At 42.6% G+C, this 17,053-nt stretch overlaps 1 protein-coding gene across 1 annotated transcript; it reads left to right on the top strand.

Annotated features, from left to right (window-relative positions):
* Positions 1-13,218: 13,218 nt before the first annotated feature.
* LOC311291100 (extracellular calcium-sensing receptor-like) lies at positions 13,219-16,619 on the top strand (the record flags this gene model as incomplete). Its single annotated transcript, XM_084409971.1, has 6 exons — positions 13,219-13,427; positions 13,607-13,895; positions 13,972-14,724; positions 14,821-15,048; positions 15,446-15,569; positions 15,715-16,619. The coding sequence occupies 6 exons, from the start codon at positions 13,219-13,221 to the stop codon at positions 16,617-16,619; spliced, it is 2,508 nt and encodes an 835-aa protein (XP_084266097.1).
* Between the last annotated feature and the right edge of the window lie 434 nt (positions 16,620-17,053).

Here is a 17,053-nt window from a genome sequence, read left to right as displayed (position 1 = left end):
ACTGTGATGACGCGTTTTAACCGTCATCGTAAATCCTGCAGTTTTTTTTATTTCTTTTTTTTTTAATAACTACATACATTTATAACACTTTATATTCGATAAATTTTGCATAAAAATGCTAAAAAATATTTAACGAAGCTGTGAGGGTTTCTAGCTATTTTAGACACTCCAAACAAAATCACACAAAGCAAAAAGGTTTCTGCTACTCTTCTCCGTACTACAGAGATTGAAATTATATCCATTATTATTAATAATATTGGTAATAATATGATTATATTTTGAAGTGGTGTTTTAATTAAAATATCATACAATGCTAAAAAAAAAAAAAAAATCATTATAAATAATGATTCAAATATGTATATATTGAAGACATGACATTGATTCAACATACATATTTTGCAAAAAAAAAAAAAAAAAATATATATATATATATATATATATATATATATATATATATATATATATATGTTTAACTGTTTTGTTATAGGCCTATCAAATGTTACATTGTGTCAACGTTAAAACAACAATTGACATTATTTTTAAAAAAAATTCTGAGGGTCAGTTATGTGCCTGCCCATCTGTAAAGAAAAGTATAGCCTGTTGCCCTCAAAAGAAAACTGAACACAAAACACAATATGCTAGACATTGCACTTTTTTATGTGACAGACCAGAAAACCTTGGAGTATCTCATTGAATAGAAGGGCATATGGCTGCTGTTAGGGGTTTGATTTATTTTATCCATCTCTAAGTCATTATAATTCCATTATTTTGATAGATAATTACCCATTCTTCATATTGTACAGTGACCATTTTCTATATATATTTTGAACCATTTGTATTGATTTGAATATATATGGAGAAAAGCATTTTGCAGTAACTCACAAAGTCTGACCACTAAAAGTTGACAGTTTGAATATGTTAATGATTAGAACTAATGTCTGCTGAACACCAACACTCCAGGACTGGATTTGAAGAGCCATGGCCTACTGTACCCACATAAACTATATTGCCAAAACTATTCACTGTAAAAAAAAATACATCCCCAAGTCAAAAATTTCTAGTGACTGATAACATCTAAATTTTTCAATTAGTCTGACATATTATTTCTCATTGAGCCAATGTTAACAGACTGTTGCAACAAGAATTGCACTTGGGCCAATTTAAAAATATTGATGTGACCAGTCACTAGAAAATTTTGACTTGGAGAGGTTAGAATTTTTTTACAGTGTTGGGACACCCCTCCAAATTATTGAATTTGGGTGTTTCAATCACTTCCATGGCCACAGTTGTATGAATCAAGCACCTAGGCATTGAAACTGCTTCTACACATATTTGTAAAAGAATGTGTCGCTCTAAGGAGCTTAGTGAATTGAAGTGTGGTACCTTCCACCAGTGTAATAAGTCCATTTGTTATGCACAATCATTATATGCACAACAATACTTGCATGTATTTCCCAAGTCATAACCCATATAGAGATTACATATGTGGGAACTACCTTGGGCCCATGTAGGCAGCCTATATTGGACTAATTGTGTTTGCCCATGTCTGACCCATAAGGTTTATCAAAGTGGGCCCCATATGTTTTCCCGTTCGTAACCCATTTTGATGTGGGTACTACATTGGGCCCATGTAGGCAACCTATATGGGACTGATCTGACCCATATGGTTTATCAAAGTAGGCTCCAGTATTTATTTCCCCATTCATTGTCCATAGAGAGTTTACCTATGTGGGTACTACCTTGGGCCCATGTAGGCAGCCATATGGGACTGATTGTGTTTGTCAATGTCTGACCCATATGGTTTATCAAAGTGGGCCCTATATGTTTTTCCCATTCATAACCAATATAGAGATTACCTATGTGAGTACTACATTGGGCCCATGTAGGCAGCCTGTATGAGACTAAGTGTGTTTGCCCATGTCTGACCCATAAGTTTTATCAAAGTGGGCCCCATATGTTTTCCCATTCGTAACTCATTTAGAGATTACCTTTGCGGGTACTACTTTGGGCCCTTGTAGGCAACCTATATCGGACTAATTATGTTTGCCCATGTCTGACCCATAAGGTTTATCAAAGTGTTTCCAAACCCATATGTTTTCCCATTCGTAACCCGTTTAGAGATTACCTTTGGACACCTTTGTGATCTCTAAATTGTAACCCATTTAGTGATCACAACATACTTCTTGACAGGCTGGAAAACTGGATTGGGCTTTCGTAGTCCTAAAATGGTTCAGGCTATACTAGATGGGAGAGGTTATTATGTGAGTATAGGAGACCAGTCTGAGTGAACATCCATGACATGCAGAGTCCCTCAAGGCTCAATCCTTGTGCCACTCCTGTTCAACCTGTATATGCTCCCAATGAGCCAAATAATGAGAAAGAAACAAATTGCTTACCACAGCTATGCAGATGACACACAGATCTACTTAGACCTATCGCCTAAGGATTTCAGCCCCATTGACTCACTGTGTCAATGTATTGATAAAGTCAACAGTTGGATGTGTGAAAACTTTCTTCAGCTAAACAAAGACAAAACTGAAGTCATTGGGTTTGGAAACAAAGATGAAGTTCTCAAGGTGAACGCATACCTTGACGCTAGGGGTCTAACAACTAAAAATCAAGTCAGGAATCTTGGTGTGATTCTGAAGTCAGACCTTAGCTTCAGTAGTCATGTCAAAACAATAACTAAATCAGCATACTATCATCTGAAAAATATTGCAAGAATTAGATGCTTTGTTTCCAGACAAGACTTAGAGAAACTTGTGCATGCTTTGGATTATTGCAGGGTGGATTATTGTAATGGACTCCTCACTGGCCTTCCCAAAAAGACCATGAAGATATGCTCACTGAATATTAACCCAAAAGATCGCTCAGATCATAGGATCACATCAACTAGAAATACCAAGGGTTTACTTTAAGGAGGGTGAGTCCGCTTTTAGCTACTATGCCAGCCGCAGAAGAGATCAAATGTGCTCTTAAAGTAGTCACATTCAAAGCCAGACTCTGTGCATTTACTGAATGAGCACTGTGCCAATGTTCATCAGACTGATTACACTGTATTTTATCTCAGCGTTCTCATTTTGATTCTAAACTACTGTATTCTACCTTTTGATTCTAAACTGAACTCAAATGGCACTGATTGATAACCGGTGTTTTATGAAGGTTATTTTAGCAGTGGGGGAAACCCCGATGGTCCTGTGCTCACCTTTCTGTGGTGGAGCTTGAGAGGGATTGACTCTCTTGAGGAAAAACTTTGGTGACAGACAGTGCAGAATACTAGTCTGGTACAGATTTTCACGAGAACATATGAAATGTGCTACATAAATAAACTTGCCTTGCATTTGCGGGTACTACCCTGAGCCCATGTAGGTAGCCTCTATGGGACTGATTGTGTTTGCCCATGTCTGACCCATATGGTTTGGTCCAGCGGGCCTCATGTGTTTTTCCCATTCATAACCCATTTAGAGATTACCTTTGCGGGTAACTTCCTTGGGCTCATGTAGGCAGCCTATATGGGACAGATTGTGTTTGCCCATGTCTGACCCATAAGGTTTATCAAATTGGGCCTCATACGTTTTTCCCATTCATAGCTCATAGAGAGATTACCTATGTGGGTACTACCTTGGGCCCATGTAGGCAGCCTATATGAGACTGATTGTGTTTGCCCATGTCTGACCCATAAGGTTTATCAAATTGGGCCTCATACGTTTTTCCCATTCATAGCTCATAGAGAGATTACCTATGTGGGTACTACCTTGGGCCCATGTAGGCAGCCTATATGGGACAGATTGTGTTTGCCCATGTCTGACCCATAAGGTTTATCAAATTGGGCCTCATACGTTTTTCCCATTCATAGCTCATAGAGAGATTACCTATGTGGGTACTACCTTGGGCCCATGTAGGCAGCCTATATGGGACTGATTGTGTTTGACCATGTGTGACCCATATGGTTTATCAAAGTGGGCCCCATATGTTTTTTCCCCATTCATAGCCCATATAGAGATTACTTATTTGGGTACTACCTTGGGCCCATGTAGGCAGCCTATATGGGACTGATTGCATTTGCTCATATGGTTTGGCAAAGTGGGCCCCATGTGTTTTCCCATTCATTACCCAATTACAGATTACCTATGTGGGTACTACCTTGGGATCATTTAGGCAGCCTATATGAGACTGATTGTGTTTGCCCATGTATGACCCATATGGTTTATCAAAGAGATCCCCATATGGTTTTCCCATTCATAGTCCATATAGAGATTACCTATGTGGGTACTACCTTGGGCTCATTTAGGAAGCCTATATGGGACTGATTGTGTTTGCCCATGTCTGACCCATAAGGTTTATCAAAGTGGGCCCCATATGTTTTTCCCATTCTTAGCCCATATAGAGATTACCTTTGTGGGAACTACCTTGGGCTCATGTAGGCAGCCTATATGGGACAGATTGTGTTTGCCCATGTAAGACCCATATGGTTTCTCAAAGTGGGTCCCATATGTTTTTCCCATTCATAGTCCATAGAGAAATTACCTATGTGGGTACTACCTTGGGCCCATGTAGGCAGCCTATATGGGACAGATTGTGTTTGCCCATGTAAGACCCATATGGTTTCTCAAAGTGGGTACCATATGTTTTTCCCATTCATAGCTCATAGAGAGATTACCTATGTGGGTACTACCTTGGGCCCATGTAGGCAGCCTATATGGGACTGATTGTGTTTGCCCATGTATGACCCATATGGTTTATCAAAGTGGGCCCCATATGTTTTTTCCCATTCATAGCTCATAGAGAGATTACCTATGTGGGTTCTACCTTGGGCCCATGTAGGCAGCCTATATGGGACTGATTGCGTTTGCCCATGTATGACCCATATGGTTTATCAAAGTGGGCCCCATATGTATTTCCCATTAAAAGCCCATAGAGAGATTACCTATGTGGGTACTACCTTGGGCCCATGTAGGCAGTCTATATGGGACTGATTGTGTTTGCCCATGTCTGACCCATGTGGTTTGGTCAAGTGGGCCCCATATGTTTTTCCAATTCATAACCCATACATAGATTACCTATGTGGGTACTACCTTGGGCTCATGTTGGCAGCCTATATGGGACTGATTGTGTTTGCCCATGTATGACCCATATGGTTTATCAAAGTGGGCCCCATATGTTTTTCCCATTCATAGCTCATAGAGAGATTACCTATGTGGGTACTACCTTGGGCCCATGTAGGCAGCCTATATGGGACTGATTGTGTTTGCCCATGTCTGACCCATGTGGTTTGGTCAAGTGGGCCCCATATGTTTTTCCAATTCATAACCCATATAGAGATTACCTATGTGTGTACTACCTTGGGCTCATGTTGGCAGCCTATATGGGACTGATTGTGTTTGCCCATGTATGACCCATATGGTTTGGTCTAGTGGGCCCCATATGTTTTTCCCATTCATAGCTCATAGAGAGATTACCTATGTGGGTACTACCTTGGGCCCATGTAGGCAGCCTATATGGGACTGATTGTGTTTGCCCATGTCTGACCCATGTGGTTTGGTCAAGTGGGCCCCATATGTTTTTCCCATTCATAGCCCATAGAGAGATTACCTATGTGGGTACTACCTTGGGCTCATGTAGACAGCCTATATGGGACAGATTGTGTTTGCCCATGTCTGACGCATAAGGTTTATCAAAGTGGGCCCCATATGTTTTTCGCATTCATAACCCATACATAGATTACCTATGTGGGTACTACCTTGGGCCCATGTAGGCACCCTATATGGGACTGATTGTGTTTGCCTATGTCTGACTCATATGGTTTATCAAAGTGGGCCCCATATGTTTTTCCCATTCATAACCCATACATAGATTACCTATGTGGGTACTACCTTGGGCCCGTGTAGGCAGCCTATATGGGATTGAATGGGTTTGCCAATGTCTAAACCATTTGATAAACCCAAATGGGCCCCATTTGTGTTGCCCATTTTGAGCCCATGTTTTCATTTCCCATAAGTGACCCAACTAGGACCCATATAGGGAGCCCATCTGTTTTTGCCCATGTGGGACCTACTTAGCTGACCCAAGTGGGCCCCAGATAAGATGCCCATTTTGGGACCATCCCCACTTGGTACCCACGTAGCCCATGCATAAACCATGTGGGGCCCACATATACATGTTGGCTGGGAAGTGATATCATTGATCAGTTAAAACCTTTCCCTTTGTTTAAAGCTGGTGATCCTTGTTGTTTTACTAATTATAGACCAAGATATCACCTATAAATGGTTATCAAGTTATGTTTCAAATAGAGCACAGTTTGTTTCTTTTAAGGGTTATTTTTCCAATAAAGCTAAACTAAAATGTGGGGTCCCACAGGGGTCTATTCTTGGACCACTGTTGTTCCTCATTTATATAAATGATATGTTTAGTGTTTCGGATGTGCTTTCCCCCATCATGTTTGCGGATGATACAACCCTTGTTCTTTCACTTTCACATTTTAGTATGTTAATGAGCAATGCAAATGTTGGCTTAGTTGCTTACACTGCTTGGTTCACGTTAAATAAATTATCTTTAAATATTAAGAAATGTAATTTTGTTATTTTCAGTGGCAAAAAAACATACAACAAAGAACTAGCGCAAATTAGAATTGGGCCTGCTGAGATGCTTCAGTTAACAACAACAACATTTTTAGGAGTTATTATTGATGAAGGTTTGAGTTGGAGAGGACACATAGACTATGTTTGTGGCAAAATTAACAATTCAATTGGTATAATAAGGAGGATTAGCCATCTTGTTACTCCAAAATGTCTCCGTACCCTATATTACAGTTTAATTTATCCGTATTTATCCAATTTATGGTGTGGGGGAGCACATTTCCTACAAAGCTACATAAAATTTTAATTCTCCAGAAATGGTTTGTCAGGATAGCAGCTCGTTCAGGTTCCCACACATCCTCAGCTATATTATTTAAGAAACTGGAGATTTTTTAAATTTTTGACTTTAACACCTTCCAAATATGTGTTTTCTTGTATAAATTATTTTCATTGGAAGGAAAGATTCCTGGTCAGTTCACGTTATATTTTAAAGCTAACTCAGCTGTTCATGCCCATAATACCAGGCAGGTTATGGATCTCCATCCTCCAAACTTTACCACATGTAGAGGCCAATTTTCAATAAGATTTAGAGGTACACAGATATGGAATAGATTTTCTCATGTGGCGAGACAATGCACCTCAATAGAGAGCTTTAAAAGAGTTTTAAGAGGTCTGTTGATGAACTAGTTTGTGTATTTGGGTGATTCTATATTTTTCATTGTATTTTCATTTTACTGAGAAATGCTTGTTGTTTTATCACCAGTATTATCATGACATATTTTTTTTTTTTTTTTTTTATTAATGTTTGTATGAGTTGTATTATATTGTGTTTGCATTCTTTGGATATTTTTTATCTTTCTTTGGTGGAGGCTTAGATAAGCCATACTGGCTTTTTGCCTTCTCCGGCACTGTATATGCATCAGTGTGTCCTTGGTGTTGTATTTTCTTTTAATTTGTGCAAATAAATAAATTTTAAAAAAAAATTAAAAAAAAAAAGAAAAAAAAAAAGGAGGGGAATGGCGTAGCAAGCCGACACTAAACTCAGGCTAAGTGAGGCTGACATCAATGAAGGAGCCTACTAAGCCGTGAGTTCAGTACACATTAGTGTAATGTCGCCCAACCCCTAACACAATATCTGTTCAGCGAGGCACCCATGTCGACGCTTAGGAAAGAGCACACGCTCCAGATGGAGGAACTCTTAACTCAAGTGGACACGGTGCACCTTGGACTTCCACCAAGATGATGGCCACACATTCCCACGTGGGCCAACCATCACACAGGGAACCGCCCTCCTTTCTGCTGGTCCCCAAACAGACAAGTAGTTAGTCCGGTACCAAGACTTTGCGTTCTGTTCTACCACCGCAGAGCGAGAGAAGCAGAGAAAAGTCAGGGCTGGGTCTGCCACCTCCGAGGCAGCGCTCGCAGGCTCACTATCTATTCCCATTACAGGAGAGATAGGAGCCTTGGCATATATCCAGGCCAGGGTCCCCTGCAGGAATAGCCCTGGCCCGAATCCAGGCACACTTCGTCAACTGAAATGATGCAAGTTCCCACCTTCTGAGGAGTAAAACACAATAGGAGAACTGTTACTTAAAACAGGTTTTTAACTCGCTACCTGACTACTCAGGGGACCGCTCCGAGTGCATGTCACTGGAGAAGTCTCCGAGAAGGTAAGAGCTATGTAAGAAGGGTGACCCATTGCATTGCTCAGGAACCAGACGATCAAATTGTACCCCCCTCAGAAGCCGCACCGTGACGTGCCCATGAGAACATCGTCACTCAGAAAGGTGGAGCGGAAGCCGCACCCCACAATTCTAGTGCAGGAGGGAAGTGACAAAATGACCGAACATCTCAAGGGTTCTTATTTCTAAGAACGCCAACGAACCGGTTCTACTTCGCATCACAAGCAGGCCTCCAGTATGGAGGGGGCTCACACAGAAGTATTAGTATCCATAGCTCTTTCAGAGGTAGATACTGAACCACCACAACCAAGCTGCCGTTTAGGGCTCAGTGCGGGTGCCATCGATGCCCATCTCTGAGTGACTCAGAGGAAGTCAGAAGGCTCTCGAGGAATAAGTCTAGATGGGCCGGAACGGGGCAACTGAAGACTGTTCCATTCTGACATAGCACGCTGAAGTGCAAGAAAGCTCACCGGGGAATGCCCTTAGCGTGAACCCTGGCGTCAGTTCGTTCCGATACAACCACTATCCCCAGTGAGTAGCAAAAAGATAGGGGAATACCCAAAGCAGCACGGATGACCCAGTGCAGCCCCGATAATCCTCCCTACTGACACCTAGGGGGATGGGGTTTCCACTCTCTTATGGCATTTGCTATCATGAGGCCCTGAGGCGGCATGATTGAGCAGGCCAGAGTTCTACTGTGGAGAAGCGTACCCAGTTTCAGCCCCATCGGAGGTAGTGGCAGGCGAGTTTGGACCAGCGAGGAAGCCCTTGAATTATCCTCGCTGAAACTCTAGGTGAAAAGACGCCAATGTAGTCTGACACACCCAGCTTAACTGACTACATGCCCGTTATATGTGGCCCCTGCGCTCATGTCCCCAGATCTGGTCTAGAGTCACTGACTCGAAAACCAAGACCTGTACACGGCTAAGGGTTTGGTAGCACACCACGTGAGTGTGCTATTCTGCCAAGGCCACTAGCGAATCTGGTCATAAAGTCAATGTTGAAGTGGTCAACACATGGAGGAAACCATCCAGGATGGCTGCGTCTCACACATGTCCCGGGAGCCTCTGAAATTAATCAGTGGGACCCTTTCTCACCCCAGCACTGACCGGACATGTCCCCTGAGGAACATGTAAACCGAGTTCACCTCCAGACTAAGAAAGGTTCCTCTCTGTTTAGGAAAGGAACCCCTCTCAGTTGGCCTGCGAACCCCACTGGCTATGCAGCACTCGTAGGGTAAGGACCCGTACCGAGACCTCCACTCCAGACGCCAGGCACGGGATGACACATGTCTCGTGGAAGAGTGGAGCCCAAAGTACTGATCCAGCAGGTCCTTCGTTGCAACCACTGAAGGACCACAGTTTTACCTGCAGTGTGAAAACTGAACGGGGGCTTTTTATCTTCCAAAAAAGGCCCGAACAGTAAACACAGATCCCAATGAACTCATTGTAACCCAAGTATAATAGAAACGGATCCCATAAAGACCCGTTTCCATATTGGCTGGAGGAATGGCCTCATCGCAACCCTCACCAGTGGGAAGCGATGACCACGCTCGTCGCGGTACTACCTGCACACATAGTGACACAGGCAGCACCGGACCGAACGGGTGCCAGACGAACTGAATCGCCTTAGCCGAGTCAAAAATACACGAACGAATCGAGACGATCAGGAACACTTTTCAGCGCTACAACTGACCACCCCAAAAGGCTCAGCGTACCAGACCTACTCAGAATGAGGCGACGGTTCGGAGACAGAGACCTAGCTTCAGAGAGTCCGTAGGCGGCCAAAGACCAAGTCTGCCTCCTTAGTTAGCAGCAGAGTGCGTGAGTAGGCATGAGCGGGTCCTCGAACGCATTACTGCTAACTAATGAAGCTGAGTCTCTAGCATAAGGGAAAAAGCTGAAACAGCCAGGAACACCTCACGGCGCTACACCGGTGAATCAACAGAATTCCAGATACCATCAACCACAACTTCAGTAAACAGGGACTCTACTCGGAAGGCCCGTAGGCAGCCCGAGACTGAATCATGTGTACATGTAAGTGCACTTACCCGTTTCCCTTGTTTCAGAGGATCTCAAAATAGCGTGAGATGCCCAACCGATACCGAATCGCCATAATGAGGGCTGGTGATACAGACATGGCTGTTGGTGTCAGGCTCCTGGGTTGCACAACTACATAAAGATAAAGAAATTTGCTCTTTCTTTGAAAATATAGGTACCGCTGGACCCGCTTTTACGGGGAGCCAGCGGCAGAACAGACATACACAAACAAAGACTCCCCCCGGTCCTCCACCGAGGGGAGGGAGTGAACCGGTACCATCTCCAAGAACAAAATCCCATCCCTGGGCGGCCCACCTCACTAGCGCTTGTGCTTACGACCTGGCTTGGCAGCACCTGAGGTGGGCGGGGCGCTACGCCTGTGTCTGGATCCACGCTGAGCCCCGGGTGAAGGCTGCCGCACGTGCTCAGCGGGAGAAGAGGCGGACGCAGGGGGACACCCTCGGCGACGGGTAGGCGGAGGATCTACCCCGACGGCCGGGTGGAGGCAGCAGCAGGCCGTCGGGGAAGGATGTGCCGGATGGCCTCCGTCTGCTTCTGTACAGTGGAGAACTGTTGGGCGAAGTTCTCCACCGCGTCGCTGAATAACCCAACCTGGGAAACGGGGGAGTCCAGGAACCTAACCTTGTCCGCTTCCCTCATATCCGCCAGGCTGAGCCAGAGATGGCGCTCCTGGACCACCAAGGTCGACATCGCCAGACCGATCGCACGAACTGCAACCTTTGTACCCCGGAGGGCCAAATCGGTTGCAGTGCGGAGCTCACCCATGAGCTCACGATCTGCACTACTCTCGTGCATGTCCATGAGTGCCTGGGCCTGGTGGACCTGAAGCAACGCCATGACATGCAGCGAAGATGCGGCCTGCCCACAGGCCTTGTAAGCTCTACCCGCCAAAGCAGACGAGAACTTACAGGCCTTAGAGGGGAGACAAGGGTCTCCCTTCCAGGACGTAGCGGTCGCTGGACACAGTTGCATCGCAACAGACCGCTCCACTGGGGGGATCGCCTCATAACCCTTATCGAGGGTAGTGAGGGAGGAGGAGCTACCAAGCCTGTTTCTGGCAGAGAAAGGTGCCTTCCACGACCTAGTGGGCTCCTCATGCACTTCAGGAAAGAAAGGTACCGGAGCGGCAGGCTGAGAACCAGACCGGCCCGCTCCAAGAAACCAATCATCCAACCGAGACGGTTTGGGACGCGGTGGAGTATTCCACACGAGCCCGACCGCCTCGGCGGCCTTCTTGAGCATAGCCGTCATCTCAGGATCCAACATCGGCGTTGCCACCCTCCTGGAGGAGGGCAACGGCACCGAGTCTTCCTCCGTCAAATCAAGCTCCCCCTCTGATGCTGCGATGGACATCCCATCGCCCGGAGTCGCCCCAAAAGAAATGTCCAGTCGGTCCATCACAGAGGGACCAGCGCATTCCTGCTGAGCTTCCTCCGGCTGCGATGCCTGAGAAACGGGAGGGATCCACGGGGCCACGCCGGACGGATTACCCCTCACCGTAACTCTCAAATCACCCATACCCTGCGGCATTCCAGGTTTCCCCTGGGAGGTTAACCCAGGGGGGCGCTCTAGAACGGGGCAAAGGCACGGGGACTACACTTCCGCGTTTAATGGAAGCGAGTCTCGATCTTAGCACCGAGATGATGATATCCCGGCAATGAGGACATGAATCATCCATGAGCTGCTTCAGTGTGCTGAATGCCCAGGCACGTGACGCAGCTCTCGTGGCCGTCAGAGGACGACAGAGACCGACTGCACCCAGAAACGCACGGATGAAATGGCATCTTGAAAAAGACACACAAATCACAACCGTGTTTGATCTTTAGAAATGGGACCCGTCACCAGTGCCAGAGCACACAGGGGAACAACCGCGGCAACACTAAAAAGTGAAGCACTCACTACTTCCACCCTCAAACGCGTCAACAAAACACTCTTACTAAGAAGAAAATGCTGTGGAAACAGCTGAAGAGAGCTTCCGTAGCTCGCGACCACCGCTGCAACTGCTGTAAACACCGACACCAGGAGAGTCTTCCAGAAGAACACCGGCACACTCGTTGTATAGTTGCTCGATCAGAGACCATCAGAATGAACCGATCAGCTCCGAAAGCGAAAGACAACTGGTAGGTGCATCCACTTCCGTGTTTATACCCGCAGGGTAGGTAGGGCGTTGATTACGCACCTGCCAAAGCTTGTTGGCTTGATTTTAAAAGTAATCAGAGTGATCGGGCTCACTAGGCGTTATCCCATACAGTCGGTATATGATCAACTAAGTCGAACGTTACCCGACTGAAAGGGAACTCAATTTGAGCGTTCCAAAACAAATCCAAAGAGTGGTAACTTGTGTTATGGTGTTCTGCCTTGGTTTCTCATGGGCTTTTGGAAGTTACTGTTAAGACAACTCATTATTTTCTCAAAGAAACAACGGAATTGATTCAAGATACTCATCCACATGATAAAGGAGGTCTTGAATGTGCCAAAAATATAAATAACTTTACGGTCTTTTGTATTGTATTGTATTGTAAAACATACAAGAATGGTAAGAAGTTGTAAAAACATTTCCTTGAAAACCTCAAATGTACACTTTCCTTTACAAACACTTTATAGCCTACAAGTAATATATTGTAAAAAATAAACTGAAAGAAAATAACATTTGATATTGGAAAACCCACCTACAACATACACACTCATATTTGGATATTAGAATTTACTACCTTGTGAAAAAATCGAACTCTATCATATTAGCATGGCTCTATTGCACCCTTGCTTGACCTGACACATGTTCTGCCCTATGAGTTCATTGGCTAAATTAACAATCAATCATCCATTTTAATTATGCCTATAAAAGTGCAAACATTTTATCAAGTCAGTTGCATGGGACCACAATTGAGCTCAATCTTTGCGATGTCTGTCTTCCTTTACACACTCTTGCTTATCTTTCAATGTCATGCAAAGGCAGAAAAGCCTCTTTGCCGAATGATGGGAGACCCAAAGTACCCGCTGTTATCCAAGGATGGAGACATAACTATTGGAGCACTTTTTTCAGTCCACGGTATAGAGTCATTACCTTCATTTGAGTTTACACAAAAACCTCTGCTTCCATCATGCTCAAGGTTTGCTACTTTGGAAACTATTTTATACAATCCTTACAGCAAATACGTAATGTCAATAATATAATATAACATGTGGAATGTTAATGTATTTCAGGTGTGAACTACAAGTTCAATTTAAAAAGATTAAAAAATAAAGTGTTTTGGTCTGTGTTTAACAAACTGGTTTAATGTTTTTACAGTGTGAGTCTAAGAGATTTTCGAATGGCTCAGACCATGATCTTTGCCATTGAGGAGATTAACCAAAGTCAAAGTTTGCTACCAAATGTTTCTATTGGCTACCAAATTTATGATACCTGTGGTTCAAGACTGTCTTCAATGAGTGCAACTATGGCATTGATGAATGGTCTAGAATTTACAACAGAAAACAGATGCAATGGACAGTCTCCTATACATGCTATCATAGGAGAAACAGAGTCTTCTGCTACTGTGATTCTGTCCAGTACCACAGGACCTTTTAAAATTCCAGTGGTAAGGTGCAATAACATCAGAAGCTGGACATAATCACCATACTAATGCCTTTTTAACTGTTTGCTTTTTTCCTCAGATAAGTCCTTCAGCCTCATGTGATTGTCTCAGTAATAGGAAAGAATACCCTTCCTTCTTCAGAACTATTGCTAGTGATTACCACCAGAGCAGAGCACTAGCTTACATAGTAAAACATTTTGGCTGGTCTTGGGTGGGAGCTGTGAACAGTGACAATGACTATGGAAACAATGGAATGTCAATATTTTTGAATACAGCCCAGGAGGAGGGAATTTGTGTGGAGTACTCTGTGAAATTCTATCGAACAGAGCCAGAAAATCTACAAAAAGTGGTAGACACAATAAAAAAAGGCACTGCAAAAGTGATTGTTGCATTTCTTACCAGTTCTGAAATGTATAATCTACTTGAGCAGCTAAGTATTCAGAACATTACAGACCTCCAAATGATTGGAGTTGAAGGATGGATAACTGCAAAGAGTCTGATCATTCCAAACAGTTTTCGTGTGCTGGGAGGGTCACTTGGGTTTGGAGTAAGAAAAATAGATATTGGAGGTTTAGCAGATTATGTTATTAAAGCATTCTGGGAAACAACTTTTCCATGCTCACAGACTGAGGGGAATCTTTCTCAATATGCATTAAGTTGTAACAAATATCAGGATCTACTTGCGCTGAAAAACTACAATGAAGATGTGCCTGAACAAAGATATTCAAGCAATGTCTACAAAGCAGTTTATGCTGTGGCTCATTCACTTCACAGTCTACTCAAGTGCAAAGAACAAGCAGGTTGTGAGAAAGAACCAATACAACCACACCAGGTAAAATAAGTAAAACATAAGCGGCAGGGTAATGAAAAGTAAGAGGATAGTCATATTTCTGTTTGAAAATGTCTTAAAATGCCTTTTTCTCAATAGGTTGTTGAGGCTCTGAAAAATGTAAATTTCACTGTAAAGATGGGAGATCGTTTGTGGTTTGACAGCACCGGTGCCGCAGTAGCGCAATATGAAGTTGTGAACTGGCAGAAAGACTCAAATGAATCAGTCCAATTTAAACCAGTGGGATACTATGATGTCTCACTTCCTCCTCATCAGCGCTTTGTGCTTAACACTAAAAACATAATCTGGGCTGGAGGACAGCTAGAGGTAAAGGTTAATAACATGTTTGGCCTAAAGAGTTTCTTGAAACTGGAAGAACAAATTGGTAAAATACTTGTATTGTCCTATACAAATGACATAAAGGTAAGAAGAATACATTTAAAAATAAACAATCTGCACCTGTTTTATTCACAAAATTTGGTTCCTATATGGTCAAAAGCAACAGCAGAGTGCAGTGCAGAGCCAGTATTAAACAAAAGGACAGTACTGTGGTGGTAATGGTGATTCTTTTTTGTAAAAGCACTTTCAAATGATTTTGTTCCGATTTCTTTGCACCATTTAAAGATTGAAATATGCAACAGTAGAGTAGTTATAGCAAATTATAGAAATTATAATGTTCATCATTCAGTATAAATTACTAAGAGTAATGTATTTTTCTATGTAGAAGCCAAGGTCTGTGTGCAGTGAGAGCTGTCCTCCAGGCACTAGGAAGGCTGCACAGAAAGGAAGACCTGTCTGCTGTTATGACTGTATTCCATGTGCAGAAGGAGAAATCAGTAATGAGACAGGTAATCTTTATCACATTTCACAATTATAAAGTAAACCATTCCTTTTTGTGTTTCCCCTCTTGGATTGAAGTTTCTGGATGCAATTTCTTAGCAAAGGAGTTAATTTAAATGTTGTTTTATGAAAGTATCATTACTTTCTTTTCAGATTCAAATAACTGCAAGCAGTGTCCAGAGGAATACTGGTCTAATGCTCAGAAAAATAAATGTGTATTAAAGGTTGTAGAGTTTCTGTCATTCAGTGAAGTTATGGGTATAGTCCTAGTATTTTTCTCATTGTTTGGAGTAGGATTAACTGTGCTTATGGCAATTATTTTTTACAGTAAGAAGGACACCCCCATAGTAAAAGCCAACAACTCAGAGCTGAGCTTTCTGCTGCTCTTCTCATTGATTCTTTGTTTCCTCTGTTCACTTACTTTCATTGGTCGGCCCACTGAGTGGTCCTGTATGTTGCGTCACACAGCATTTGGGATCACTTTTGTCCTCTGTATATCCTGTGTTCTGGGGAAAACAATAGTTGTGTTAATGGCCTTCAAGGCTACACTTCCAGGAAATAATGTCATGAAATGGTTTGGGCCTCCTCAACAAAGACTCAGTGTTCTTGCCTTTACACTTATACAAGTGCTTATCTGTGTGCTTTGGCTAACAAAATCACCCCCATTTCCCTACAAAAATTTTAAATATTACCATGAAAAGATCGTTCTTGAGTGCAGTCTGGGTTCTAATATAGGTTTTTGGGCTGTTCTAGGTTATATTGGCCTGCTGGCTGTCTTGTGCTTCATTCTGGCTTTTCTGGCTCGCAAACTGCCTGATAACTTTAATGAAGCTAAATTCATCACATTCAGTATGCTTATATTCTGTGCTGTATGGATCACATTTATCCCATCTTATGTCAGTCCTCCTGGGAAATTTACTGTAGCTGTGGAGATATTTGCCATTTTAGCTTCAAGCTTTGGTTTACTTTTCTGCATATTTGCACCTAAATGTTATATAATTTTGTGTAAGCCTGAACAAAATACAAAGCAACATCTGATGGGAAAAGTTTCCATATAGATTGTATTCAAAAATAAACGGACATATATTAACATTGCATATTTTGATGTTAATTCTGTAACATAAATAATGTTTGTATAAAGCATGTACAAACAAACAGATTAACAATCAACCCTGAAACTTTTACATCACATATTTATATAAGTTATTCAATCACAAAAAGCCAAGTCAATGTAATGTCATATGTATTTGAGTGTATTTTAGGTAAAATGTTGTTCAACCACGTTTGTAAAGACACTAAAACGTACAACATTAATGTATTACCTGCATCTAAAAGGTTTTTCATTTATGTATGAGCTTTACATAAGTTTATTATGCATCCTTATTTAATCCCTGAATTTTTAATTAATGTAATTAATCAGTTGATTCTATTGTATTTATGATCAATGAGATTGTTTTCATTCATATTTATTAAATGCAGTTCGTTCATTTCA

The sequence above is a fragment of the Rutilus rutilus genome, assembly GCF_951802725.1.
Source record: "Rutilus rutilus genome assembly, chromosome: 5".
Lineage (NCBI taxonomy): Eukaryota > Metazoa > Chordata > Actinopteri > Cypriniformes > Leuciscidae > Rutilus > Rutilus rutilus.
Note: the sequence above shows the minus strand (reverse complement) of the source record. Positions and strands in the feature narration are given on the sequence as shown.